The sequence below is a fragment of the Corvus kubaryi genome, unplaced genomic scaffold (assembly GCF_017639235.1).
Source record: "Corvus kubaryi isolate FWS band 111438036 unplaced genomic scaffold, C.kubaryi_AGA036_p1.0 37308, whole genome shotgun sequence".
NCBI lineage: Eukaryota > Metazoa > Chordata > Aves > Passeriformes > Corvidae > Corvus > Corvus kubaryi.
In genome coordinates this window covers 14,003,059-14,030,015 of record NW_024581096.1, presented here as the reverse complement: position 1 = coordinate 14,030,015, position 26,957 = coordinate 14,003,059, and the positions used below count along the sequence as shown (strand labels likewise).

General features: G+C 51.3%; 1 protein-coding gene across 10 annotated transcripts in view; it reads left to right on the top strand.

Moving 5' to 3' along the window:
• RUSC2 (RUN and SH3 domain containing 2) overlaps positions 1–26,222 on the top strand; it is a 60,264-nt gene extending 34,042 nt beyond the window's left edge. For 8 of the 10 annotated variants that reach the window (XM_042028627.1, XM_042028629.1, XM_042028623.1 and 5 more), the window contains 11 exons: positions 7,709–9,784; positions 12,046–12,831; positions 13,324–13,524; positions 14,738–14,881; positions 15,805–15,881; positions 17,917–18,091; positions 19,127–19,232; positions 20,781–20,827; positions 22,099–23,077; positions 24,128–24,301; positions 24,618–26,222. In XM_042028627.1, coding sequence (XP_041884561.1) covers positions 7,816–9,784; positions 12,046–12,831; positions 13,324–13,524; positions 14,738–14,881; positions 15,805–15,881; positions 17,917–18,091; positions 19,127–19,232; positions 20,781–20,827; positions 22,099–23,077; positions 24,128–24,301; positions 24,618–24,798 — 4,839 coding nt within the window. In that variant the 5' untranslated portion in view covers positions 7,709–7,815 and the 3' untranslated portion in view covers positions 24,799–26,222. The remainder of the gene's footprint in view (positions 1–7,708; positions 9,785–12,045; positions 12,832–13,323; positions 13,525–14,737; positions 14,882–15,804; positions 15,882–17,916; positions 18,092–19,126; positions 19,233–20,780; positions 20,828–22,098; positions 23,078–24,127; positions 24,302–24,617) is intronic. The other 2 variants (XM_042028631.1, XM_042028632.1) reach the window with 2 other exon arrangements.
• The last annotated feature ends 735 nt before the right edge of the window (positions 26,223–26,957 follow it).

The window sequence follows — 26,957 nt, the reverse complement described above, 5'->3', positions numbered from 1 at the left end:
AGCTGCTGGTTCCTGGGGCCCTCAGTTGGGCAGGTCAGTAGAAGGAACACATTGATGAGGCAGCCAGCTGACAGTCCTGCTTTGCCATAAATCACAGAAGCATAAAATGTCTTGGGTTGGAAGGGACCTTAAAGGTAATTTAATTCCAACCTTCTTGCCATGGACAGGGAAGCCACCCATTAGGTCAGGCTCACTAGGCCCTAACCAAAGCTGTGCAGTTAGGGAGGGGTAGTCTTGGCATCTTTGGATACTGAGTGTGCCCAGAAATTTCATATGCTTACAAGATTTTCTTTCCTTCTGCGTGGGTTCCTGAGTGCTCTGGTGACCCTGCAACCCCCGACTCCAGCACCCAGGCAGATGCACGTTTCAGAATGGAATTGTGTGATTTCTGCTGTTGTAAGATCTTCAGGAAGCTTTCAGATTGCTCAGGCAGAAAGATGCTATACAAGCATAGTCCCTCCTCCTCCTGCTGCTGCTGCTACTAGAGTGTCTGTGATAAGAAAGGATTTACTGTGTCTGCAGTTTAATTCAGCAGCAATTTCTGTGTGATATGAACAGCTAGAAACATCAGTCTTTTTCTTCTCTGTGGATTTGCATAAAATAATTAGGAGCATATGTGCTGGGGGCTGGGGCAGGGAGGAGGAGGAGGAGCAGGTTCCATCCCAAAGCACCTCAGTGGATGCTCTGAGTCATGGCCTGTAAATGGCTCTTGCCGAGTGCCACATGCCAGATGATGAGTCACAGAGCAAGGGAACACAGAAATGGGAGAAACTGGTTGGGTCACTGTTCTGGCTCCTGTGTTAGCTGGTATAGATCTGCTGCTTGAGCTATTTCTGTTGTCTTGTGTAACTCTAAATGCACAGAGCAGCTGGGGCTTCTTGTCCTCTGACTGGGAGGCAGTACCTGCCTCACACTGGTTATGTCATCATCAGGAATACACACGCTACACCTATTGCTTAGTTCTGTGTGTGCTGGTGACTCCTCGTCCCTGACCCATGCAGCTCCTTTCTGCCAGCAGCACAAGGGCTGTGACTGACGGTCACATGCTGCAGTTTCCATTTGGAACACATCATAATCCTATATAGTTCTGGGATGTAATGATACATTAATCATGGGCTTAGTCAGGCTGTCCTGGAAACCACTGGATAAAGCCCTGGCTAAGGCAGGGCTTTGTGGAAAGAAAAGGGAAGTGGTCTTTTCAGGAATCACTGCACAACGCCACAAGAGGAACCAACCTGAGCTGAGGCAGAAGTTTAGGAAATATTTAGTCTTTCTATTTTTCTGCAGCTCCCTTTAAACATAAAGGGCTGGAATATTCATCCTGGGAGCATGTAGACCAGCCTGACTATGCTCCCTGTCCCCTGAGGCAGGGAAGGAGAGCTGGAGGTTTAGGATGAGTAAAACAACTAGCATTTCCTTTTATACCTTTTCTTTCATTAAACGCACTGGATGATTTAATAAAGTATATAATGAAGGTGTGAATTTGACAGAGATGTAATAGCTGGCAAGAAAGAAACAGGTATCCAAACAAATACCACTAACTAGACCCATCATGCAACAACTTACAGGCTTCCTCATCTCCACCCTCTGCTTATTCATTCCCATGGTTCAGGACCATCCCCAGGCCACTCACCCCATCCCACTCACCCCATCCTCTTCTCTGATGCTGCTCCCTGAATGTCCTCCAGTTTCCTGGAGTTTTCCTGTTAAGTTTTTTTTTTAAACCATCCAGTGCTTTTTGGTAGCTTTTGGAGTGGCAGAGCCAGGGCAGGGATAAACTGCAGGATTGGTGCTGGATACAGTGAGCCCTGAGATCCCCCACACTGTCCGAAGGGTGGCTTTCAGTTTGGATTAATCCCCCAGCCCTTTTGCCTGGAGGTGGACATACAGGGAGTAAACTGAATATATTGCTCCCTGTGGGGCAAAGAGGAGATGTCTGTATGGTGCATGTGTCTGCAAGATCACACAAACCATCGCTTTTTGAAGCATTTCTGCTGGTGCTTGTTTTGCAGGGTTTTGGGTGGTTTCTTCAGGCATGTTAATGCAAATGCACTGTGGGAGTCAGGGGTTAACATGGAATAACCCTCAAAGAACAAGCAGCTCTATTACAAAAGAATTTTTTCTGCTTCTTCTATGAAACTGACTGCCTAGCTTTTAACCCTGTTTTTGCATATTTCACCCTTGAGTGACATGATGAATTTTGTTCCCTCTGAGGAAGGTGATGATGACAGTGAAACCATAGCCATACAGAAAGAGTCAGCAACAACCCTCACAGTTAAAGGTTTCTGTGCTAGTTTGAAAACAAACCAGTGGGAGGCACCAAGTCAGAATAACAATTTAATGGAAATTAAAGAAAAGGAGGAAAAAAAGGTAAAAGAAAACACTGTCAAACTGACAGAGTCAAGGTACAACCTGACACCCTGTTAGGCAGGGTGGTGGTAGCAGTCTGGTAGAATGGTGGCTGCAGTCCTCTGAAGCAGTGATCCTGTAGTGAAACAGTCTGCTCTTCCTCTGGAAGTCCAGTGGTGGCTGTGTAGCTCCTGTCCTCTGGAAATCCAGTGGGAAGCCCGGTGTCTCTGGTGTTCAGCCTCAGCTTATATCCACGATGGGATGCTTGGTTCCTCCCTCTGGGTGGAGCATCTCACAATGGGGTAATGAGTCATGAGGCAGAGTGTTGATTAGGCTCATTAACAGAAGATAGTCCGGAGGGAGTTATCTCTGAGTCAGGCGGCAGGACAATGATGGGCAATTAACAGCAAGATAGTCTGGGGGGAAGGAGGCAAGGAAACACTGCCCCACCTGATTTTAACAGCTGATGGGGATGGTAATAGAATACACTGCAACCCAGGACAGTTTCCTTTGGACACTCAATTCCGTAGATGAAGTGACTGAGGTTTGTAGAAAGAATAATCTGTTCAGAAAAGGCATCCTCCAAAAAGTCTCCAGCTGACAGTTCTGATGATGTTACTCCTGCTTCTTCATCCTCTGTGCTCTATGTGCAGTCTTTTTGCATTAAAATCACATTTATGTCTTATATCTCAGCATGTCTCCTCCAATGTATTACATTTTATGAGGAAGCCTGTGTTACTGAGCTGAACCCTGTTGCCCCACATGTGTACAGGGGACAGCTCTGAGAAGAGTGGGGTATTAAGGGTTCAGCTTTAGAACTCCGAAATTTTGGTTGGAGCCATAACAGAGATCAGAGTATGCCTGGAGGTGTGCAACCGTAACTCATCAGCTCTTGGAGGCAATTGCAGGCAGGTCTGGTGGCTTCTGCATCTTCTCAGCAGTGTTGCAGAGGCAGAAGCTTGTACCCAAGGAGCCATGAAGCTGCACTGACCACCTTTAAATTAGCACAGTGTCCTCAGTCTTAGAGGTATGACAGGAGAGGGATTTGAGGGTCTCTGTGTAGTGGTCAGCAAGGACTTAGAAGGCACGAAGTGCAGAGCCCAAAAGATTCTGCATGCTCCTGTTACCTGCAGCATGGTGCCTCCTCTCTAAAGCACAGATGTGACCTGGTAGGTGGCTCTCAGATCAGTGCTGAACCATCCTTTGTTGCTCAGCACTCACCTGCTTTTTACCTAGAGCTTTGCTGCAGCTAAGGAGTTTTTGTTGCGTATATTCATTTCCACGGGGATGCAATCATTCATGAGCAGTTCCATACCAAATGTAGCTGTATCGCAAAAAGCCATTCTGTCTGCTCCGTATTATCCTGGTTGGAATGAAGCATCCACAGTCTGGCCCTCACCTTCTCCAGGTAATCCTTAGCACCTCAAGGAAGAGCTCCCTGAATAAACAACCCGTATCTGCCATGTTGCAGCAGAAGGTGTCAGTATGGAGAAGGCAAGAATTCTGACATTTGAAAATAAAATGGCTGATGTACAGACGTGTCTAGAGTTGTGGTGCTCCCTGCATGCTTCCCTGCCTTGCACTGCCATTACATGCTGTTCTAGGCTGGATGCTGTGTTTGTTTTTGTGTGTGTAGCATTGAGCTGGATTCAGCACAATGATAAGAAGAATGAACTGGTCTGGCAAAAAAGGTTCAGGTATGAACTGCCTATCCACACCTGCAAATTTCCTGTTGCAAAAGGGGAGTGAGGGCTTTACAAAGAGCTGATGAAAACCAGCAAAATCTAAAACTAGTCTGCTTGCTGCATTTTATTCCCCAGTGTCGATCCCAGCGTAGCAGACCCTGAGTAGGAAGAGGAAGGATATTTCTTCAGTCTTCCAGAATAAGGAAGGGTCAACTAATGGTGCAGCCAGGGAGGATAATCTGGTGCTGGGAACTGAATAATCCTTGTGCTGGCAGTGCCATTGCCAACCTCCCTGCACCCCTAAGTCCAGAGGATGCCAGGAGGTGTTGCAAGGGAGAGAAATGGAGTAGCTATGGCACAAATGTCCTGCCTACCCCTAGAGAAGCCATCAGAATGTCTCCTGGCAGGACCTGTCTGCATGTCACCTGTGATCCTGCACCTCAGAGCCTGGTGCAGGGAGCAGGCTGTGGGTGCAGGCAGGATGGGCAGCCGTCTGCTGCAGCATCTGTGGCAGCCGGTGAATCACAGCCCACCCGGGGAGCCTGTGCTGCCGCCGGAGCCAGAGAGCTGGGCAGAGCTGCGTGTTGCAGCCAGAGCACGGGAGAGACAGATGGAAAATGGCTGCATGTCAGCTCTGACATTTTGCTGTCAAATGTCAAAGTGTGTCTGTGCAAGCCTTGTCCTCCCACAGCAGCTTCTGCACTGATGTGAATTGTGTGCGGGGCTTGTCAGCAGATGGATGCTGGTGCTGGGAGCCTGCTCCAAGCAGCCATTTCCCAGAGGCAGCAGAGACCTGGTGCTTCAGCAGTGGGCTGTGCTGCCATCATTGTCTGTATCCTCAAAATGATGCTTTTCAGGTGGTTGCATAGTGGCAGCACTCGAAATACAGCATAGCCTGGTGGAGAGGTGTGATCTGAGCATTACAGTCAGATACAAGAGCAGTAACAAAGGCAGGGGTGGGCTACATGAGTACACAGGCACTGGGGGACCAGCTTTTTTCCCAAAATGCTTGTGAGGCAGGGGCGGGGAGACAGGATAAGCTTCTGCTGAGTTAACTAGAAATAAACTCAGATAAACTCAGACCTCCTGCTGTGCCATCACTGGTGCACAAGGTCCAAATTGGGGCATGAACACCACTCCAGCAAGTGTGTGTGTCTATGTGTGCTCTAGGCTCAGGGTCAGGAGCTGCTGTTATCCACAGTGGCTCTTGAGCAATGGGCTCTTAGGAATCCTTGATGAAAAAAAGCTGTCCCCCAGGATCTAGGCTGAGTACAGATCAGCCTCTGTGGCAGCAGCTGTGGGAAAGGAGCCAAAAGCTTGTAAGACAGAGGAGTCACTGAAAGGGGTGTAAAGGTTGATAGAGGTTTTAGGTAGACTAAGGTGAGGGAGAGAGTTTAGGGTTGCACAATTAATAGTCCAGTTGGATGTGGTCCAAGTGGTCCAGGTGATCTCTCTTCTTCAGAGCCTAAACCTGGATGAAACATGCCAGGAGAAGCAGACATGTAGGTGAGAGTCCTGGCCATGTAAGTCTCTGGCAGCATGTACCAGAAGGCCTGTCTGTTCTCTGACACTGGTGTCAGCATTAACTTTCGCATTATTGGGAGTTTACTGTAAACATTAGCTCTGTTTCCATCTTTGTAGTTTTATTTCCTGCCAGCATCATCCTGTGTCTGTGAGATGCACTACTGTGCGTGGGAGGAAAGTACTTCTTCTGATCATTTCTATCATCTTCTAATTGCTATTCTTACACCTTGAGGCTGAAAGAAGTTAAGTTCCTGATGTTTCTGTGTAGCTGTCTCATTGCTTAAGCTCTTGTTCTAACTTCACTTAACCCACATTTCTTAGTTTCCCTCCTGGGCTCCCATGTGCCTTTGCAGGTCTGCTCCAAATCAATTATCACCTCACAATCACAAATGCTGGGGTAAGGTAGGCAAAATCCACTGTACATACCACTTTCTGGAGTCTGAAGGTCAGTGATGGAGTCCTGGAGTCCAGAACAGGATCCAAGGATGCACTTTTCAGGTTGCACTGAGCACTGAGGATGCCTGGATGAGTTACAGGATGTGTAATGCTGACCGAGGGTGCTTGGGCCAAGATTTTCAGGGCAAGTGGTAGATCTGTGAGAGCACTAGGTCATTTTTTAATCTCTCAGACTCATCCTGGATCACTGCTGTCTTTTGTGGATTCTCCCTCTCCTTGCTGCCTTAGCTACCCACCCATACACTTGTCTGTGTTGGATTATCTGATATGTAGAAGGGAAGGGAGGAGGAAAACTCCCTGCAGACTGTGCTGGAGGTGCTTGTAGGCTGGACTTCTGGGTTAGGTGGGGAGGGAGAAGTGAGTTTGTCCTTTGCTATCCCACGTCAAGTGCTGGTGAACATCTACAAGAAAAGATGAAGAGGCACTTTTGACACAAGCCGAGAGTGACAGGACAACGGGGAAAGGCTTTAAACTGGAAGGTGGCATGTTTAGATTAGATCTTAGGAAGAAATTCTTTACTCTGAGGGTAGAGAGGCACTGGAATGGATTCCTCAGAGAAATTGTTGGTGCCCAGTTGTTGACGCTGGGAGTGGCTCAAGGCCAGGTTGGATGGGGCTTTGCACAACCCGGTCCCAGGGAAGGTGTCCCTGCCCATGGCAGGGGGGTTGGAACAAGATGTTCTTTAAGGTCCCTTCAGTCCAAACCGTTTTGTTATTCTGCTGGCTCTACGAGAACCTGCTATTTAGTGAACACAGGGAGAGTGGGGCTCTTAGTGCCCTGCCTGTGCAGTGCCCTGCCTATATGGTCGCCTGTCCTGGGACTGTGGCAGTCACACTGTTGTGAAGTACAGCAGGTAATAAGATAAGCAGGTAAATGCCACAGATAATGTGGCAGAGAGATATGAATCCCTCACAGACCACAGGAGGGACCAGTTTGAGCTGAGGCTTCACCATCAGCAAAACGTCAGCAAAAGCCAGTGGGCTGTATGGGACCTCTTTGACCGATGCCTGTGCCTCCCCATGGCCCCAGTGAAGTCATCCACTCCTTTTCACTGGAGAGGCCCTTGTGTGCATATGTAGTTGCATACTTTGGCATGTTCCTCTGGCACCATTAAAAGGGCTCAAGACCTCATGGGGTCTCCTGGATTTTGGAGAGGAATGACTGTTGCTGCTTTTCTGTTTTAGTCTGCTCCTGCTTTCCAGTCTGCCTGGACTTTTGTGTGTCTGTTGCAGGACCTTGCTGTGTTTGGTTCTTGAAGGAAAGCAAAGATGTTCAATCCAGTGTGAGAAGATAGACTGCTCTCACCAGAGTGCAGTGCTTGACTTCATACCCTGTACTGTTTTCCTGTGAGCACACAGTGCCATCTGCAGTGAGGTCTGTCTTTGGCCCAAAGCCTGTACAGCCCTTTGGCCACTTGACTGAAATCAGTTACTCTCTTCAGGTAACTTTGAGAGGGGTCAGGTGGAATCACAAGTGTTGTCCCAGGAGCCTGCATGGAGGGTGACATATTTGTTTTACATTGTGATGGTTTGTTTCCCAGAAGAAGGACCTCGTGCTCAGGTACTTGTGCTGACAAGAAACCAGTCTGTTTGATCCTTTTCAACACATGGAATCTTCACTCAAACCAAGGATGCTTTAAATAGTCACTGCCTTTCCTGAGAGGTGACTTCCTTTGTGATTTTGTCTCTCTGTAGGTATCTGAATTCCCTCATGAGAAGTGTCCTCCCTGCCTCTCATGTGCAGCCCTACCTGTTTGTGGGTGGTACCAGCTTCACTGATGCCCTGAAGAGTATTCCTCACCATGGATAGTCCTCCCAAACTGACTGGTGAGACGCTGATTGTCCATCACATTCCCCTGGTGCATTGCCAGGTCCCCGATAGACAGTGCTGCTCCGTGAGCAAAAGGACCAACCCCTTCTGCCAGCCAGAGCTCAGCATTACTCGGACCTCTGCCCTTCCAGACAGAGACCTCTCACAGACTGACTCCTTGGTGTACAGCAGCTTTCTCCAGACCTCTGAAACCTCAGCAGAGGCCTCAGACAAAAAAGAAAGAAAAGCGAGGGATCTGATTGTCCCTAGTGTCAGTAAGAGACACAACCCTTTCCTGCTGAGTGAGGGTGAAGACCTCACCATTTTTGGGGATGACTTGGGTCAAAAATCTTTCCACCTTCACAACTCACTCGTCGATGGCAAACCTCCCTTCAGTCTGCAGGATCTGGCCTTGCCCCCTTTCCACCTCCACGACTCCAACCACATTGTGAAATCCTGGAATATGGCCAGCCGGTCTGGTGTGGTGGATGGGCAAGAGGACAAACTCAGCAGTGACAACATCCAGAAGAGGAACAACGCAAACAGGTGCCACCAGGCCTCAGAACACATGGAGCTGGATGAATGCAGCTGCCATCGTGGCAGCTCCTCCAACTTCTCCTTTGACAGTGGTGACCAGGAGTGGAACCAGAACACGCGTGAATCACTGCGGAATCAGGATGCCCTGCACAGGACATGCAGTTGTTCCAGCTCGGAGATCCAGCACTGTCGCTGCTACAGTTCATCAAGTCAGTCTGAAGTGATTGACCAACAGATGGGCTACATCAGTGACTCTTCTTGCAACAGCTCTGATGGGGTCCTGGTGAACTTCAGTGCTCTCTACAACAAAATGAATGGCCAATCTCAATCCAACCTCAATTCAGCTAACCTGTCCTGTGACTCTTCCTTCTGCAGCCACTCAGACACAGGAGCTTTTTACCTGGATTTACATTCATCACCCACTGAATCCAAGATGTCTTGTGAGTCGCATAACCCAGAGAGTTTGGGGAAGGTGTGTGGGTGTCAACACTCCTCCTCACCTGTCCTCGATGCTAACTGCAACTCCTACCACCTCCACTGTGAGCCTTGCACGTCAGAGAGCTCAGACCTCACTGCTTGCTTCCAGAGCCAAGCACGGCTTGTTGTGGCTACTCAGAATTACTATAAGTTAGTCACGTGTGACTTGTCTTCCCAGTCATCCCCCAGCCCTGCGGGATCTTCCATAACTAGCTGCTCAGAAGACCAGACCAAGGGTAGCCCAGCCCAGCCCACAGAATACTATCTCTTTAGAAGGCCCGACCTGAGACAAGAGGAAGGCAACGTAGTGTGCAGTGAAGAGGAGCCAAAGGGAGATTCCAGCCAGAACATGATTGAGGGTCAGGTCTATGTCAATGTGTCACCACCGAACCTCAACACAAGCCGGCAGCGCTCCAGGAGCTATGATCAGAACCTGGACAGGAGTCCTGGCAGCAGGCTGGGCTCCTTGGAGCGCATGGTGAGCTGTCCAGTCAAGCTGAGTGAAAGTCCAGCAATACCCATCCAGAGCTCTCCCCCCAAGAGGGTGACATCGTTCGCTGAACTGGCTAAAGGACGGAAAAAGAACAGCACCTCCCCACCGCTCCGCTCTAGTGGTGATTCTTCCCTGGAGTTCTCTCCAATCCCTGAGACTCAGCGGGATTGCCCAACCTTCCTTGAAGAAAGAGCTCGGCGCAGCCAGAGTCTTCCACCCATGCCCTTCATCCACGGCCTGAACCGGAGCTGCGAGGGCTTCTGTTTGAATCCTGCTTTTGGGGACAGCCAGGCTTTGTGTTCCACCAAAGACTCGCTCTCCAGTGAGAAGGTCCCCAGTGGGCATGGGGCAGGTGAGCAAGCCCCTCTCTCCCTGCTGACGGAGGCAGATGCCAGCTTCTCGGGTGGCTCTGCCAGTGGCCACGGACAAAAAGATGTTAGAGCCCGAGCAGACGGTAAGGAGCCAAACTAGGCAGAAGGGATAAGTAAAAAGGAAGGCAGCTCTTTGGGATATGAGGGGAGCAGCAGGGGAACCTGCATGGTGATAGGAAACCAGTGCCTGTGCAGTTTGGTTCCTGGCCTACCAGTCCCTGGGACAAAGCCTTGCTGTGCTCATTTCAGTCTCATATCAGTGTACGTGTCTTGTCTCTGTATTTCTAAAGCCTCCTGAGGTTTTGTTCAAACCTTTCATACCACGTGAGCGAGGACATGGCATTAGCACTGAGAGAGTCTGTGCAGCTTGAAGGGTTGTATCCCTTGCAGGGAATTTACTGTGCTTGTCCATAAGAATCACCTGCCCTTAGCTCCTAAGACAGAGATGTGAAGATGCCCAGTAGAGTCACAGTCACAGCCTTTCTTCTTTGGAGCTATTTGGGGCAGAAGTGGAGAAGGAAGAGGCATAGCCAGCAATCTTCTCTCCATGCAGGTTCAGGAAGCTCACACAGGTTCTGCTAGGACTTACAGTGTGAGTCCTTAAGAGTCTAGCCTGTGTGTCTCTGCTGGAATATCCTGGTCACGCCCTCCACAGTGCTGTGGATTGCAGCAAAGGTTCCCATGGAGAGCCTTTGTCACAGTTACCTCTGTAGGGACTCCTGTAATATGTGAGTTGTTTCCCACCTTGATATTGCTGTCACTTGTCCTCGTGAGGAAGCTGTGTGACACTCCCTTCAGAGGTATGGTGATTTCTCCAGCATTGTGGGAGACCTGTCTCTGCCCTAGGCAGGTCTTACACCTGCTTCACAGGTAGAAGCCCTTCTAAAATGCCTCTGACCAGACCACTGCAGTAAATAGCCCCTACCATGTCAAAAACCAGACTGTCTCCATTTAATGTCCTCAAAAATTTTGGCAGGAGGTAAGAACATGTGGTTTATTGCCATGTCAGGAGTGGGAGAGATTTTGGCCCTTGGAGCAAAAGATTTTTAGTTATTGTCCTGTTTGTTTATTGAGCCTTGAGTGTGTGCTTGGTTTGGGATGGCAGGTCTCTACAGGGAGAGGGCAGCATGGGAGCAGCCCTCTTAGCTTCAGAGGGAGGGCTTGGAAGGAGCAGGCCCTGCTCAGGCAGGAGGGGGCAGACAGGAGCTTTCGGGGTAATACATCCCAGCAGTTGCTGCCCACCACTCCAATGGGGTCCCTCCCTCTGCACTGTGACAGCAAGGCAGGCATTAGGGCTGTGCAGGAGGCTTCTGCCTGCAGCTGGAGATGGACATGTATCTGCCTTGCTGCAGCCCAGAGCAGCATGCAAGCCCAGAATCTCTGAGAGGGACTAGAGGGAAAGCAAGCCCTGCTAAAAGCTGGCTACAGGGAGAAAGGTCTGGAGCACCCCACAGACACTGGGTAACACCAGGGCTGATCAGGGATCTCAGTCAGCCCCATGTGTGTAACCAGTGCTGTGTGTGTTCTGCACTGAACGCACAGTGTGTCACAGCTGTCTCCCTCAGGATGTTTGTGGCCCCATCAGGAGCTGGAGGCATGTACACATGGAGATCAGCCCACCACACTCCCTCAGGACATCCCAGTACATCATTTGCTGGAGTAGACTGGCGCTTTCCAGGGTTGGAGGCATGATGCTGGGTGTGTCCTGCTAAGGTCTGGTAGAGGCAGGGGGATGAAGGAAGCTCTGTGTTCCAAAGCGGGGACAGTTACAGGAGAAAGAAGAGGGAGGGAGAAGGGGAAGCAGGCAGCCTTTGCAACAGCACCAGTATGTTGCGATGTGGGATGCAGAGCTGCAGTGCTGTTGCATGTAATGCTTTGTGCTGGGCTGGGCAAGTCTGCAGTGCATGTGGGAGGGGACAGTCAGATCCTTTCAGATAGGAAATCTGACTGTACCACAAAGTGTTGGGCCTTGACTTTGTGGTACTGCTTGGGCAGAGGCAGCTCAAGGGCAGGCACCTCACACCATGGCTTTGTGCTGTCCAGGGGGCAAGGCATTGGGAAAGGATGTGAAGCTGGTGACCCTACCAGGACAGACAAGCTCCTGGTGCAGTGCTCTGCTCTTCCAGACAGCTGGAAACTCTGCATTTGGGGCCACATATGTTTATCTTGCCAGCTCTTGGTGTGCATAACCAGTTCAGATTTGAACCAGTCTGTAACTGGCCTCTAGCTCACCCTTTTCCTTCTGCAACAGAGGGCACATTCCCTTTTGCCTGCAATCTGCTTGGCTGACGATGATTGTCGCTCTGCCTGTCCTCACACTTTCTTCCCCTTTCTCTCTCTGAAGGTGGTGGCACAGACAGCAAGCCTGTAGTACGCTACAGCAAGGACCAGCGTCCCACAACGCTGCCCATCCAGCCCTTTGTTTTTCAGCACCATTTCAGCAAGCCACCCAAGGCACGTGCCCTGCACAGCCATTTTGCCTCCAGCCTTTCCCAGCTCTACAGCTTGTCCAGCAACCGGTCTGCCAGCCAGCAGATCTCCAGTTCCCAGTCCTCGGCCTTGGCCACCTCGGCAGAGCGGGTGGCGGTGGCGGGGAGCCAAGCCCATGGCATGCTCGTGACCCAGCGCTCAGCAGACGGAGCTGCCTCGCGCAGTGATGGGGGCATCAAGAAGCCTGGCCCCGAAACAACCCGTCCGTCCCCTCTGGGCAGTTACTCCCCCGTGCGGTGCAACATGCCTTTCTTCCAAAGCGTGGACTCCTCTTCCTCGCCCACCGCAGAGAGAGCTGAAGACAGCCAGCCCCCCAGAAGCAGGTCCTGCCCCATCTCTGCCAACCTGCTTCCCACGAGGTCATCCCCTGCTGTCAGTGCCATGCAGCCCTCCAAAGCCACCAAAACTGACACCCTGAGGCAAAAGGAGAACCCCAAGCTGATTCCCAAGAAGGAGGCCCCGCTGGAGCCAAGCCCACCACTCTCCGAGTACCGACTCCACAGTGGGTCCCTCCCGCCCCTCTCGGTGGGTGGCCTGTCCATGAGCAGAGTAGGAGGCCATGCAGATTCCCACTGGAGAAGTGGCAGTGAAGCCAGCAGCTCTGGTCCCCTGAGCAGCATGGGAATACGGCCTGTCAATGGTAGGTACCCATCCTCCAGGACCTGCTAGTCTGGAGCGTCTCCAGCTCCCTACAGCCATGGCTGCTCCCTATAGTACCACCATTTCTTACAGCCACAGACCAGGGTAAAATTGCATCTGGGTGCTGGAGGAAGACCTACACTAAGAGCATGTCCATCCAGTCCCAACTCCTACACCGTGTTTCCAGAGAGGGCAGTGTGGGCTGCTGGTCTTACAGCACCCCATGCCAGGTGCTTGCACCCCAAACCTGCTGCCTCTATGCCTGCAGCCATGAGGGCATGCAAGCTCCTGGCCTGCTGTGCCAGGCAGCGGCCTCCACTTGTCCTCATGTGCATGTGCTAATGTCCTGAAACGCTGCTGGACCTCTGAGTAATGTGCTGTCTCTCTTTCTCTGTCCTCCTTCTTTCTCTTCTTCTCTCTTCCTGTTTCCCGTCTGCATCCTCCCATGTGCTCTCATCGTCCTGTCTGGTGCTCACTGCCCGTGGCATCCCAGCGAACCACCTCTCCCCACAAGCGCTGAAGTGGCGGGAGTACAGGCGGAGGAACCCCTTGGGTCTGGACCGCGTTTCGGGGCTGCCCAGCTTAGCAGGCAGCCTGGACAGGAGGCAGCAAGAGCCTCGGCTGAACCGGGGCAACCCCATCTTTGAGCTGCCTGGCGCTCTCAGCACCAGCCATTTCCACTGCAAGCTGAACGGTGCGCACCACCTTTCTGCTGGGCGTTCTTGGGAGGTGACCTTGGGACTCAGGCTCAGTTTCCTTGGGGCTCAGGTTAAGCTTGGATTCATCACTGCTCTGCCTGCTCAGAGCAGGAGGGATGATACATCCATTCACAGTGGGGCTGGAGGGTTCAAGAAGAAGGTGAAAATTGCTTCACTGGTTCAAATCTTTGTGGAGCCTCCCTCTTGCGTGAGGTGAGAGCAGTCACGTCCAGCTCTGAGCTGGATTGAAGGGCAAAGTGAATGGCGCAAGAGCACATTTAGACCTCAAGAAATGCTCCTGGGCTGTGGCCAGACTGTAGTTTGTCTCACACAGGAGTTGGGGGGGCCCTTGGAGATCTCGGGTCTGGCCCCACAGTGCCTGACCATCTACCCCAGCCCACACTGAGCTGTAGCTTTCACGGGGCAGCTGACAACACTAAAGCCTTTATGGGACTCTGTCTTCTCCACGCTTTGCCCTTAAGGTCTTCCCTGTCCTCCAAAACCGCTGCAGGAAGGGCTGACAGGGGCAGGCTACTTTTGACTGAGCCTCCAAGAGTCCTGTGGGGAGAGCAGTGTCATCTGTCTGTGAGAGGGAGAGCATCTACAGGCTAGCCTCAAGCCATGGAGGGAATTCCTCAAAGCCTTATACCTCACTCTGCCAACACAAACAGTTTCTCAATCCTTTCTTCAAGGGAAGATGCATACCCCAGAGTCAAACAGATGGAAGTCAAGCACATGGGAGAACTCCTATGGATGTCACTCACCCCTTGAAAACAGAGGCCATCCCAGAGGACAGGCAGCAAACATAGTAGCTTCTTGTCTGTGGGTGCCTGTGTGTGACAAGTAATGATTTTCTCTGTGCTGACTCCTGCCCTGCTTGCAGCAGCTTGGAGACTCTGGTGCAGCAAGGTTTCCCTTAGCCCCAGCCCATGAGACTGAGCCTCCCACGGCATCTTCCAGAGCCCCTGGGCCCCCAGTCAAGCTGGAGATGGATACTGGGAAGGTGATGGGGATCAACTGTTCAGGCACGCATTGCAAACCAGTGCTGGGGCAGGAACAAGCCTGTGGCCTTGCTGTCCCAGCAGAGGACAGGCTGGCACGAAGACTGCTGCTGGTGCAGGTTGCTTCTGGGAAAAGCAAACAACATGAAAGAGGCTTTGGTGTGAGGGATTGGGGCTGATCCTTGTCCCCTCTGTGTTGTCCCCACAGGACAGTCTATGAGGCAACTCCAGCTTACCTACAATGACTTTTTCCCTGACTACTTCTCGCTAGCAGAGAAACCTCCTGCTGAGTTCTGCCTCTCCCCAGATGGCAACACAGAGTCCATCTCCATCGACTTGCTGCAGAAGAAGGGTGAGTCCATGCATCTCCGGTGGACCGTGCAATGTGCCACAGAGTGTGCTTGAGCTGCTTGTGCCAGGAAATACGATTAGAAAGGATCTTAGGCGCACAAGAATGGGCAGAGAGAGCAGACAGGCACGGGAGTGTGATCCTAAGGCAGGGCATGCCGCCACCTCAGGCTCTACATACAAGGGTAGACCTGTGTGTATCTGTGTGACATTGCAGATGTGCTAACCTGAGATTTTGTAATTTAGGTAAAAAGTCTGTTCAAGCCTACATAAGTAATATAAAATTATATCAATTATATAAAAAGGTGGGAGAAAGGACTCCAGAGCAGGACAAGATATGGCCGTGGTGGGATCCATGCTAGAAGGCAGGGTTGGGGATGGGGAATTTGACAGCTGATTTGTTACAATTTCAGAGGCCGTGGATGTGCAGAAGGGTTCCCATGCTTTTGCCAGCTATGTGTTCATGATTACCAGGTGGCAGCTTTCCCTCCCGTTTCAGTTCTGTTCTCACATTATCCTGGTGTAGATGTCAGACTACATACCACTGGCTTGTTACTGAAAGTCATTACAGAACCTGCCAAAGACAAGGCTTCTGCCCTGCCTCCGTGTGGCACCAAGGCAGCAAAAGACTCATTGCCTCAGATCCCATCTCTTCTGTCTCAGTGGATGGGGTGTGGAGGTGACGGTCCCTGTCCCGTGGGAATATTGACAGGTCCTCCTACTGTCAGGCTGATAGGTGAGTGCTGGAACCAGCAGGAACAGTTTTTGGTGAGGATTTAGGAGAGTGTCTGCATGTTTTTTGGCAAAGAGGGCTTGTGTGCAGACATGGCCTTGCAGTGCCCTTAGCTGATTACTTCAAGGAGTGTTTTGTCAGGGTCTGTCCTAGCAGCCACTCAGGCAGCTCTCTGACCTGCTGTTTCCCTCTAGGTCTGGTGAAGGCTATCAACACTGCTGTTGACCTGATTGTGGCTCACTTTGGAACCAGCAGGGATCCAGGGGTGAAGGTATGTCTAGCATTCGACATTCTGAGTGACACAGAGAATAATGGAGCAAGATTGCCTCTCCATTCTCTTCCAGTAAAAAACTCCAGGATACCTAATGAAGGCAGGAGTACCAAGAACAAATCAAACAATGGTGATGGCACACCATGCAGCAGATAGTAAATCTGTGACAATTCCTGCTGCATACTGCAGTAAGTACATGTATTTAAAGGAAGATCAGGAAAAACACAGGGAAGGGAAATTCACTGATGTTTACTAAACACTTAGGAATAATGTCCAGCTTAGTGTCTGAGTTGAAAGTAGTTGTAGGCCGTGAAAGTATAAAAGGCAAGTATTAGATATGTTTGCTCTGGTTTAACTCTTTCTTATGTACTTGCTATGGCTCTTTATAAGAAAAAATACCAGACCAGCTGCCTTCTGGTCTGATGCAGCACACCATTCTTTTATCTCACACAGTGGAGAGTTGTGTCTCCCTCCTCCACATGTCCTGTGACTGTGGCCTGGCACTGGTGCCAGGACACAGTGCAGTGTTCCCCATCCCTCAGTGTCTCACGGGGCTCAATAATGATAAAAAAGTGCATCAGTCTTTGCCCATCTGGGGCAGTTGGTCACCCCCATGGTAGCCCTTACCAGGAATACATTCTTGTAGTCAGAGTACATCTCTGGGACTGGCTGTGTTAGGCCCGTGCTCCCCTCATTTCCCATTTCTGGAATAACACACAAGTGCATCTAGGTTGCCCTGGGGCTGGCTGTCTTTGGCCTGTGCTCCCTCATTCCCCCATTTCTGGAATGACACAGAAGCAGAGCAATTTTTCTTCTGTTTGTACCAGGCATTGTTTGCAGTCCTGTGACACCCAGCATGTTTGTGGTGCCTCCTCTCAGTGCTGAATGCTCAGCTTCAGTCAGGCGACTCTGGGCAGCAATGTGACGCTATTTGGACATGACAACTCCCCTGGCATGCCATCCCCAAGGAGAAACCTGACTGGGACAGATTCCAAAACCGTTCAATCTTATCTCAGAGCCCAGAGTCATTTTCCCCTAATTGCGGCTGTTGCTGATGCAGAGATTGCTCTGCAACATAACTGGAGCTGTTGAGATTCCCACAGCTTTTTAAGGCTTCACTGTGGATTTCCAATTCTTACAGTGTAGGTTTGGGGAATAATTTCAGCATTCCCCCATTAATATGCTTATCAGACAATGCAGTGGTTTTAACCTTGGATTTCTTTATGTGCCAGGGGTTGAGCATTCACCTGTCAAAAGGCAGCATCCATCCCTGCTGCTGCCGTGCTCAGTGGATCTGACAGGATTATTCCTGAGCCAAGTTCAGTTTCAGTTCAGGGCTTTTGTGAACCTGTGCCAAGTGGTCAGTATAATTCCAGCTCAGCTGGTAAAATCTGTGCCCTGAACACCATTGCCTGACCTATTTGGATAGACCCCCTTGGCAGCTCAAAGACTGTAAGCAGCAGAATGTGTCCTTGCTCGGCTGGTGTTGGGCTCTTACATGCTTCCTCTGCACCTCAGTCTGAGCTCTGGCCATCCATTTTGCCCTCACCCTGTTTATTCATTGTAATCCCTAGGAGTTAGAGTTTGATATGTCACTGAGTTAAGTGTTCCTTAACCCCTCGGAGCTGGTACTTCTATGTGGCTTGGTGCTTCCTGCTCCAAAATTAGCAACAAGAAAATCTACAGCAGCAGGAAAATCCCCAGCTCTTTTCTTCCTCCAGCAGGAGAGCCTGGTTACACCTTTTGGGAGAACCCATCATCCCTTCTAATTGGGATATCCTCTTCCCAAGCTAGGATATTCTTTTTTCAAGTCATTGCCTCTTCCCAGCCTGGGGAAGACTTTGCACAGAGCAATCCACAACTGGTGTATGAAGCACCAGGAGTGAAAGCAAAGACGCTGCATGTTCAAGGAGCTGCTGAGCCTGGATGTTGCTTGCTGGGTGCCTATAGTAGGCAAGTGGGGCTGAACTGTTTCCATGCATCTCTACCTTGAAAACAGTTACCAACACTCTCCCTGTTGCCTGTTGTGCCTTAGGCCAAACTTGGGAACAGCTCTGTGAGCCCTAATGTGGGGCATCTCATCCTGAAATACCTGTGCCCAGCTGTCCGGGACATTCTGAGTGATGGGCTCAAGGCTTACGTCCTGGACATGATCATCGGCCAGAGGAGGAACATCCCCTGGAGCGTGGTGGAGGCATCCACCCAGCTAGGTATGGATGTTGTGCAGCAGTGCCTGCAGCTCTGTGGTAGTTGTGGTTGGGAGGTGCTGGGGAAGGTTGGCTCTAAGGATGGGAGTGAAAAACACACATTTCCTGCATTGGAACAGGGTGCACATTGACTGGCTCTTGCAAGAAGGGAGAGACACTGCACTATTGTGCCCAAGCATTTACTGGCATTTCCCCTGAAATTTGCAAATTCTCCCTAACAGGCCAAACCAATAAAAAAAAAGGAAAAAAAGACACCTGTGGATACAGAATGCTGCTAGCAAGAATTTTTGTTGCTTCTTTCCAGTCCCGTGAGATGCTTTTCTCTCTCACGGGAGATATTTGTAGAGTTCTATAAACTATGAACACCTGCGACCTTGCAAAGCCTTGTTTATAGTACAGTAGAAAAATATTTTGACAATGGATGTTTTAGGATTTTAGCCAATCACCCCAAGGGGTGGCTGATGCTTTGACCAATTAGACTATGAAGAGAAAAGTGTATAAAAGAGTTGTAAAATAATGAAATAAATGAATCTTGCTGCACAATTCCTGCCTGCTGGATTTCTCTTCTCCTCCCTACCACTGCGGGATACCGCGATAGACAACCAACAAAATTAATTCCACGTTGGTTTCTGCATCATACTGGGAAGCCTCATAGCCAGATTATGGCAAATCTTCAGCTCTGGGGTTATCTCTATGATTGCAGACACCCCAAAGTATAAGCATGCAGCACAGTACTCTCTTTACATGCTGATTTTGAGCCAACGGCTGCGATTGACACTGAAGTGTGGGAGGCAGGTCCTTGTGGTATTGAAACTCTCCCAGAGTTTTGGAGTGGCAGTCTGGGACGGACCACAGCCCACCTCCCATGTGTGGTTAAATGTTGGGATGGAGTAAGCTCATGCTGGCGTGGTGGAGAGGCAAAGCACACACAGACATGGACACCCAGACAGCATCCATCTTGCCTTGATGCTCCATCCTGTGGTGCAGTTTTGGCTTTGCTCACCACAGCTAATCTCAACCATTTGCTTCTCTCTACAGGCCCCTCCACGAAGTTGCTGCACAGCCTCTACAGTAAGATCAGCCAGTACACAGAGCTCACCAACCACACCATGAGGTTCAACGCGTTCATCTTCGGCCTCCTCAAGTAAGCAGGACCCCTGGGGTGGCTCCATGTCCCTGTCCAGGGCTGGCAGCAGCTGTTGGTCCATGAATGCAGGCAGGCACGGATGACCATGAAAAAAACTTAAGAATCTGGGAAGCCACCTCTCAGAAGTAGGCAAGGGAAGGAAGAAGCTGTAAGCCTCAGGGAACTCCAGGTGGATCAAACCCTCCCCTTCCAGGTCAGGACTGAGAATGAGTGGCTGTAGTCAGCTGCAGAACAGGGTCAGTCTGTTTTAGCCCCAAAACATTGAGTGAGAAAACTCTGCCCAGCTTCATATGAGGTTAGACATAATATATGCATTAATTACTCTTGGAAATCCCTCTTTAAACTGATGCCTTTTCCTGGTCTTAAAATCAAGAGTCATACACGGTTAGAAGGGGAAAAGGGATTTTACCTTGGTATTTATTTTAAGGATCCTTAGGTGCACACGTCCAGGTCATGTGCATTGAAATGCACCCTGCCGAATGCCCACCCCAAAAGATCGGGTATGACATTATAGGTTTTTATTAATTAGCATATCTATTAAAGATTCTCTAATGAGAGGCTCAAGTGAGCCCCCCTCCCCAAGGAGCCTTCCCCTGGATGGTTCTATCTTGGTTTACAGAATGTGTTCTGGAGAGGACCTTGGGGTCTGGGGCACACTGATCCTTAGCTATGAAGCTTCTAAAATGTTTAGTCTCTTAGCTTGACAAACAAGTCCAAGAACGTAGGCAAAAAGCACTAGGAATACAGAAGTTGTAAAAAAGGTATAACAGCGGTATAAAAGAAAAGGCAAAAAATCTTCATGGCATCAAAACCACTGTTTCCTGGAGCTGCAGTGGATCCCAAGGCATTCCCAAGGCAAGGATCTGAAGGAGAGGTTGCCCTGCTCTAGGACTCCAGACCGGCCCTTCCAGTTTGCATAAGGAGTGTGCATAGTGTGCCATGTTTAACAGAGGAAGGCAGCAATACCTTTTAGTGGGTGAAGGGATAAGTGCTCCTAGGATGGTGTTTCCCTGCTCCTCTCTGGTGGTCAGCAAGAGCTCTGGCAGTGGCAACAGAGTTCCCAAGATCTCCAGATGTTGTAGAGCTCCTACAGGCAGGAACAAGCTCTGCCCTGCTCTCCCCACACAAGGTGACCCAGCTCTTCCCTGCTGGCACAGGATACCAGCATATTTTGGGCTGAGCCAGCAGCACTGGTCTTCGTTTTGTAGATAATTTGCCTCTTCCACAGCAGCCTCATCTCAGCGAACAAAGCTCTCCCAAGGACATAGGAGCAGATTAGCGAGGAATCTTGCTGCAAACATGGTTGTTAAGGGTTACAACTGCACGTGTAAAGCCATGTAGATGTTCGGTGACAGGCTGGGTGGCTGTGATCAGGGTATGCTGATGGGACTGAGCCACTGTCCTTTCTCTGAGCTTCACACACAAGCTCATGCTTTGCAAATGCCCTTTTCCAGCCACACCTCTTGTGGCAGAACAGTGAGGATGGATAGGGTGAATAGATCTTCACTATTTCTTTCTTACCCTGCTAATTTTCTGTTCCTGCAGCATCCGGTCCCTGGAGTTCTGGTTCAACCACCTCTACAACCATGAAGGTAAGAGCCTGAGGGCTGTGGGCTGCAGTGGGAGCCAAATTCTGCACACAAATAGAGCATGGGATGGAAATGTGTTTCTCTTGTTGCTCTCTCGGCTTGGGCTGCTCTTCTCTGCCCTGAGCCGAAGGACTAAGCTATACACAGTCTCAATGTACCAGGGAAATCCCAGGTGGAAGTCCAAGTACCATGCAGCTCCTTCCACCTGAGCCTGGACTTCCATTCTCCTTCCCACCTGCAGCTACTATCCAAGGCTATCAGTGCAGATCCCTCAGTCTATCTGCAGGAGATCAGATCTAAGGCTCCCCAATTCTGTGTTCCCTGCCCAGTGCCTGAGACTTTGGTATGCCTAGAGATACGCACACTTACCTGAAATTCTTCAGGCACGGGAAATAGAAAGAAATGGAAAGGAAAATCTGACAAACAAAAAGCAGGTTTTACTGGATATGTCTGTTTTGTAGCAGATTAGAATAGAATAGAGTAGAATAGAATAGAATAGAATAGAATAGAATAGAATAGAATAAGATCTATGCTTATCCTGGCTTTCTGAAGCAGAAGACAACCACCTATTTCAAGCCATCATTAAGAGCTGGAAGTGTGAGCAGAAGCTGGGGCTGTCAGGGTGATGAGAGCTAAGCAAAGGGGAGGTAAGGTGCAAGTTCTGTTTGTGGTGTAAATTTGTTACCTCACTGGGCTGGGGCCACAAATCCCATTCCCAGCTCTCTCCCTGGTAGTGAGACCTGACAACAGAACGGGACAGAAGGGTAGTACAGATGTGGTCAAATCAAGTGAACTATGAATGCTACAGATAGAAATGCTAGTTCATTCTCTGCTAAGACCCACAGTTCAGCCCTGACAGGTCCCTGGAAAGACAGTACCCAGCTGCCCCTGACACCTCTGTCTGTAGGGGACTGGTACTGCCCGTATGTGCAGCTCCTCCTTCGTCTCCAGAAGATGAAGAATAGAATTTTCCCATGTGACAAGCCTTTCATGCTCTTTATTCCCATTCTATTTCCATGGCATTTGGTGGCAGAGGTCATCTGGGTTGGTAGTCTGCCAGGCAGGTCCTGGCTGCAGGCACAGCTGGAGAGCTCTGTCTGGGCCAGTTTCCTGAGAGCTCACAGAGCAACTGGTGCTTCTTGACCCAGGCCTCAGCCTCACACTTTGACCAAAAACTGGTGTCCATCTCCTTTCCTCATAGCTTCAGCAGCTTCATGGTGGCTTGGCAATGGTGGCAAGAGCGTCTCCTCTAATTCCTGTCTGTTTCCCTACAGACATCATCCTGGCACACTACCAGCCAGTGGGCTTCTTGTGCCTGTCTCACAGCGTGTGCCAGCCTCTTTTCGAGGAACTCCTGCTCCTGCTTCAGCCTCTCTCCCTGCTGCCTTTCAACCTGGACCTCCTCTTTGAGCACCACCTAATGCAGATGGGCAAAGAGCAGCAGCAGCAAAAGGAGCTGCTGCGTGTGAAGCAGGACCTGCTGCTTTCCGTGCACTCCACCCTGCAGCTGATGCGGACCCGGGGCAGCAGCGAGGATCCCGACGGCTGCAGCACTGCTCCTGAAACGTGCCAAGGGGGTGCCAGAGATGGTGACATCTCACCAGGGCACAGCCCACAGCAAGCTGTGAGTGAGAAGAGGATCAAGGGAGTGGGGGCCTCCTGCGGAGAAGGTGACAGGCAGGAAGAGCAGAGTAAGATGCAAGAGAGCACATGGGAGGGGAAGAAGGACAAACAGGCAGGCTGGTGGTACCAGCTCATGCAGACCTCTCAGATTTACATTGAGGGCTCAGCCGAAGGCTCGAAGTTCATCCGCTCTGAGAAGAAGAAGGCGGATTTGAACCCTGCGCCCAGGTCAGTGGAGACCCACAAGGCACCACCTCCCCGAGAAGGGGTGGTGGAGGGTGCAGAGGCTTGTCCCATTGCAGAGGGCAACGTGGAGGAGAGGCCCAAGGCAGCCAGCAAGCCAAGTCCTGAAGCCATGGAAGAGCCCTTGGAAAAGCCCCAGCAGGTAGTGGTCGGCGAAGAGGTGAAAGAACGGAGCTGGCCCTTCTGGATGGGCAGCCCCCCAGACTCTGTGCTTACCGAGCTGAAGCGCAGCAAGGAGAAGGAAACTCAGCAAAGAGTGGGAGCAGCAGCAGCAGCAGCCCCCCAAGAGGACAGCAGCACCAGTGCATCAGAGGGCAGCCAGCCCATCAAGTGGGGACACTTGTTTGGGTCCAGGAAGGTACAAAAAGAGCCCAGGCAACCAAACAGGTAAGGGCAGCTGTGTTTTGGGGCTGAGAAGGGCTGGTTAACCTGGAGTGTGGCAGTACAGGTGGAAGTCAGGCCAATAGCTGACCGCTGGGCTACACCATGGTGGTGCATCATGGGTCTGTAACCCTGCTCAGTCCTGCCAGCCTGCCTTAATTCTTCCCGTTGCCTTGCTCAGTCCATCTCATAGGCTTTCCTCTTCTGTCTGAGCTCTGCTGATGCCTTAAGAGGCCTCCTAGAAACAGAGACCAGACAGGAGTAAGGGAATAAGGTAGGTATTTATTTGAAAGGCCTTCAAAGGTACCCCCTGGCTGGGGAGCCAGAGGCTATTGCCAAGATGGACCCCGAGATGGACAACAGGTCCCGAGTTCTTCACACTTTTATAGGTTTGGTTCATTTGCATAGCAGGGTTAATTCTCCAATTAAAGCTTCAGTTTAATGGTGTAATTTCTCCTCTGCTTGCCCCTCTTGCTCTTTGGTTTATACCTTTTGGGCCTAGGATGGTCTGGGTGTCCTTGGAGAGCAGGCCTGGACAGGCTTTGTTACGTCTACGTAGCATGAAAGAGCAGAAGTTAACAGGCTACAAGAAACTTCAAAGTTACACACTAAGCAATACAGAATTTGAAAAATGTAACAGTTAAAACCTAAGGCATCACTACCACTACCTTGGCATCTAAACTCTGCTACACAGCCCCATCATCACCTCATCCCTCCCAAAACCACATACTGAGAACAGAACACGGAGCCATCCCTGTTGCTCACAACAGGTGAGGGGGAGGCATGAAGTTGTCCCCGGTAGCTGAGACCTCCCCGCACTGTCTCTCCCTCTATATACCCTTACTGCTCCTGAAAATGACCACTGGAAATGTCCTTCCCAGTCCAGGCTGTGGTGTTACAGCTGAGCTCTCCCTGCCTGGAGACCTGGGGCACTGCCTAGCAGTGCACTTTGTGCATGAAGCCAAACCTCTAAGGCATGACCTTGCCATGGAAGCAGCTGCTCTGTTCCCCGGGTGCGGTTTCCTGCCACTGACTGCTTCTGTCTCCTCCTTCCAGGCTGCCCTCTGGCTGGCTGAGCTTGGACAAGTCCATGTTCCAGCTGGTGGCCCAGACAGTTGGGGCTAGCATGTGGCGTGAAGCAGCCCCAGAGCCAGACCCTCCCCATCCAGAACCACCTGAGGCACCCGCTGTGGCACAACCAGCCCGGGGGATGTCTCCTCACCCTACCTGGTGAGTGGCACCAAGTGGTCAATCCTGCAGGTGCTGGGATGGGGTAGGTTGAGGGTGGCACGGCTCTACCTGTTGCAGTTTGCCTGACCCCCTTCGTAGTCGTGGACCAGGGAATGGTTGGGGGCAGTGATGCAGCTTGTGCATCCATCCACCACAACTCCACAGTCTGCGGGTGGTGGGGAGCTGGGGGGGCAGTTGGGAGCCTGGCTGGCAAGGGAAGCAGGGGGTGTTTTCCTCTCTCCTCTGGGCCTGTGGTGGTCCCTGGGTGGGGTGAGTGTCCTGAGGTGAGCTAACCCTACTTTCCTTCTGCCTGCAGTGAGGTGAAAGCTCTTTGCCATCACATTGCCACTGAGGCAGGACAACTGAGCTTCAACAAAGGGGATATTCTGCAGGTCATCTCCAAGGTGGATGGTGACTGGCTGCAGTGCAGCCTTGGCTCTGAGAAGGGACTGGTGCCCATCATGTACGTCACCCACCCTGAGGACGAGGACTATTGACACGTTTAGGAGGCCAAGCACAGTTCCCTGGGCTGCTGAGGCTCCTCTGGGGTAGCCTACCCTGCCAGAGGAACAAACACAGCTTCTTGCTAGTTTCTTACCTTTCCTGCCATTACAGAATACAGTAACCATAGGTGGTTCCTTCTTGCTCCTCCTTGTGCAGCTGCCAAAGGCCAACTTAGCCCCCCGGGGTCTTCTGCGAGCTGCACCTCATATTGCCAGGCATTGCCATGCATGCAGCCACACCAGGGACCGCCTGACCCCCCCTCCGCCTCGCACTGTCTCCAGCACCCACAGGCCATGGACTTGTACATTACAGGAACCCAAGCAGTCCCTGCCAGGGCAGCGCTGCCCTGCTGCCCAGCTGTTGGATGCTGGAGGGGGCAGGATGCTGGCCGTCCCCTCCCTGAGGGTGGCAGTGCAGTCTGCAGCCTCCAGCATCCCCGGCATCCTCAGCCGCAGGGGTGGGAGCACGCTGCGTTGTCGTTGTCCCTGTGAGGCTGGGCTGAGGGGTTGTGTTTGATGGGGCACTGCAAGGTAGGCTCCCCCACACTGGAGCATCCTGGTCCTAGTGTGCTGTAGTGGTTCCTGGTGGGGTGTACTGGGACAAGTGGCCTGGCAGTGCCACACTGCAGGGCTGGGGCTGTGCGTGGCCACAGCCAGGGGAGGGGGACAGGGTATGTGTGTGCGTGTGGAGCAAAGGGGTGTGTGGGGTTGTGAGGAAGGCACGGGGATGTTCAGTGTTATGTAGGTCCAGGATGGGTAGTGCTACCCTGTGCAGAGATGGGTGCTTTGGGGGGAGGCCCTGCGCCCTCCACACTGAGCAGGGAACCAGCGCCTGGGATGCTCAGTGGAGGGGCGCTGGAGGGGAGGGAATGAGGGCAGGGTCCCTGACTGGGCTAGGGATTTGGGGGCAGTGCTCCCAGCAAGTAGATTGGGGGTGCTCCTAGAGGGAGCTGGGGAGCCTGGGGGGGGGAGGGGTGGTGCTCCCTTTGGCACAGGGTTTCTGGTCTTGCTGAGCAGTGCTGTGGGGTGGGGGGGATAAGTGTTGTGCACAAACACAAGGGGATACTGGAGGTCCTGGGGTCCTTGGTAGAGGCAATGCCAGTCAACCCCTTCCTTGCCATGTTCATGCCGCCTGCTGTAGTGGGGATCTTCACCTGCCTGTCAGGTGGGGAACAGTGTTAATGAAAGGCCATGCCAGTATTTGGTGCCATGGCCGGCTTGACGCTGTTCACAGCATCGTGCCTGGGCTGGCTTCACCATGGCAAGGGGCCCTGGTCTTGCGAGGTTACCTCCTGCTTGTACATCGCTTAGCGGATGTTGCACCATATTTAATTTGTATTTCCCTGTTAGAATGAGGTGTCTCGCCTTTATTTATTTCTTTATTTATGATGCATATTAATAAAAAAGGTGCTGATTGAGCTCCCTGCTACCCAGACTTGTGATTTCGGTGTATCCCTGGGAAGGGTCTGGTGGTTACCGTTGCTGGGACACTGCACTCCAGGCTTCCTCCTGCGTTCACCACAGCCTACACCGGACCTTCAGGAGGAGATAGGTTGCCCCCAGCAATCAAACCTGTCAGTTTAGGCCTGGGGGGTTGGGGGAGTGGGCACTACACATGATGATAGGTTGGGGGGGGGCAGTGCTGTTTGGGGTTCCTTGGGCATTGCTTGCGGGGACCCAAGCAGGTTTCAGACAGATCACACCATTTCAGCCTGGAATCTGCTTCTCCTGGGTCATGGGAAGGTGAAGGTGAAGGAGGAGTTGTGGGCTGGGACCCATAGGCTGGGACAACCTGGCCATGAATTTCAGTGGCTATGGCTCACTCACAAGGAAGGACTTCAGGGATTCTAAACTTAGACTCACAACAAACATTGGGCCTCCAAGTCCACTATGAACCTCAAGAGCCACCTCTTCTCTTTACCTTTCAGCAGCTCAAAAGGAGAAGGGAAAATCTCTGCTTGCGGCTCCAGCCTTCTCTGCGAGAACACCGCTCTGGAGTTTGCTGCGTCCGTGTGGACAAATGATCTGCACACGTGCAGTGCGTCAAAACTGCTGGAAAAAAATGTACAAGTGAAGAAGTATAAACCCCTGTCCTGGCCCAGAGCAGCACAGAGCATCCAGGGCTTGTACATGGGCTGCTTTTATTAAGCTCT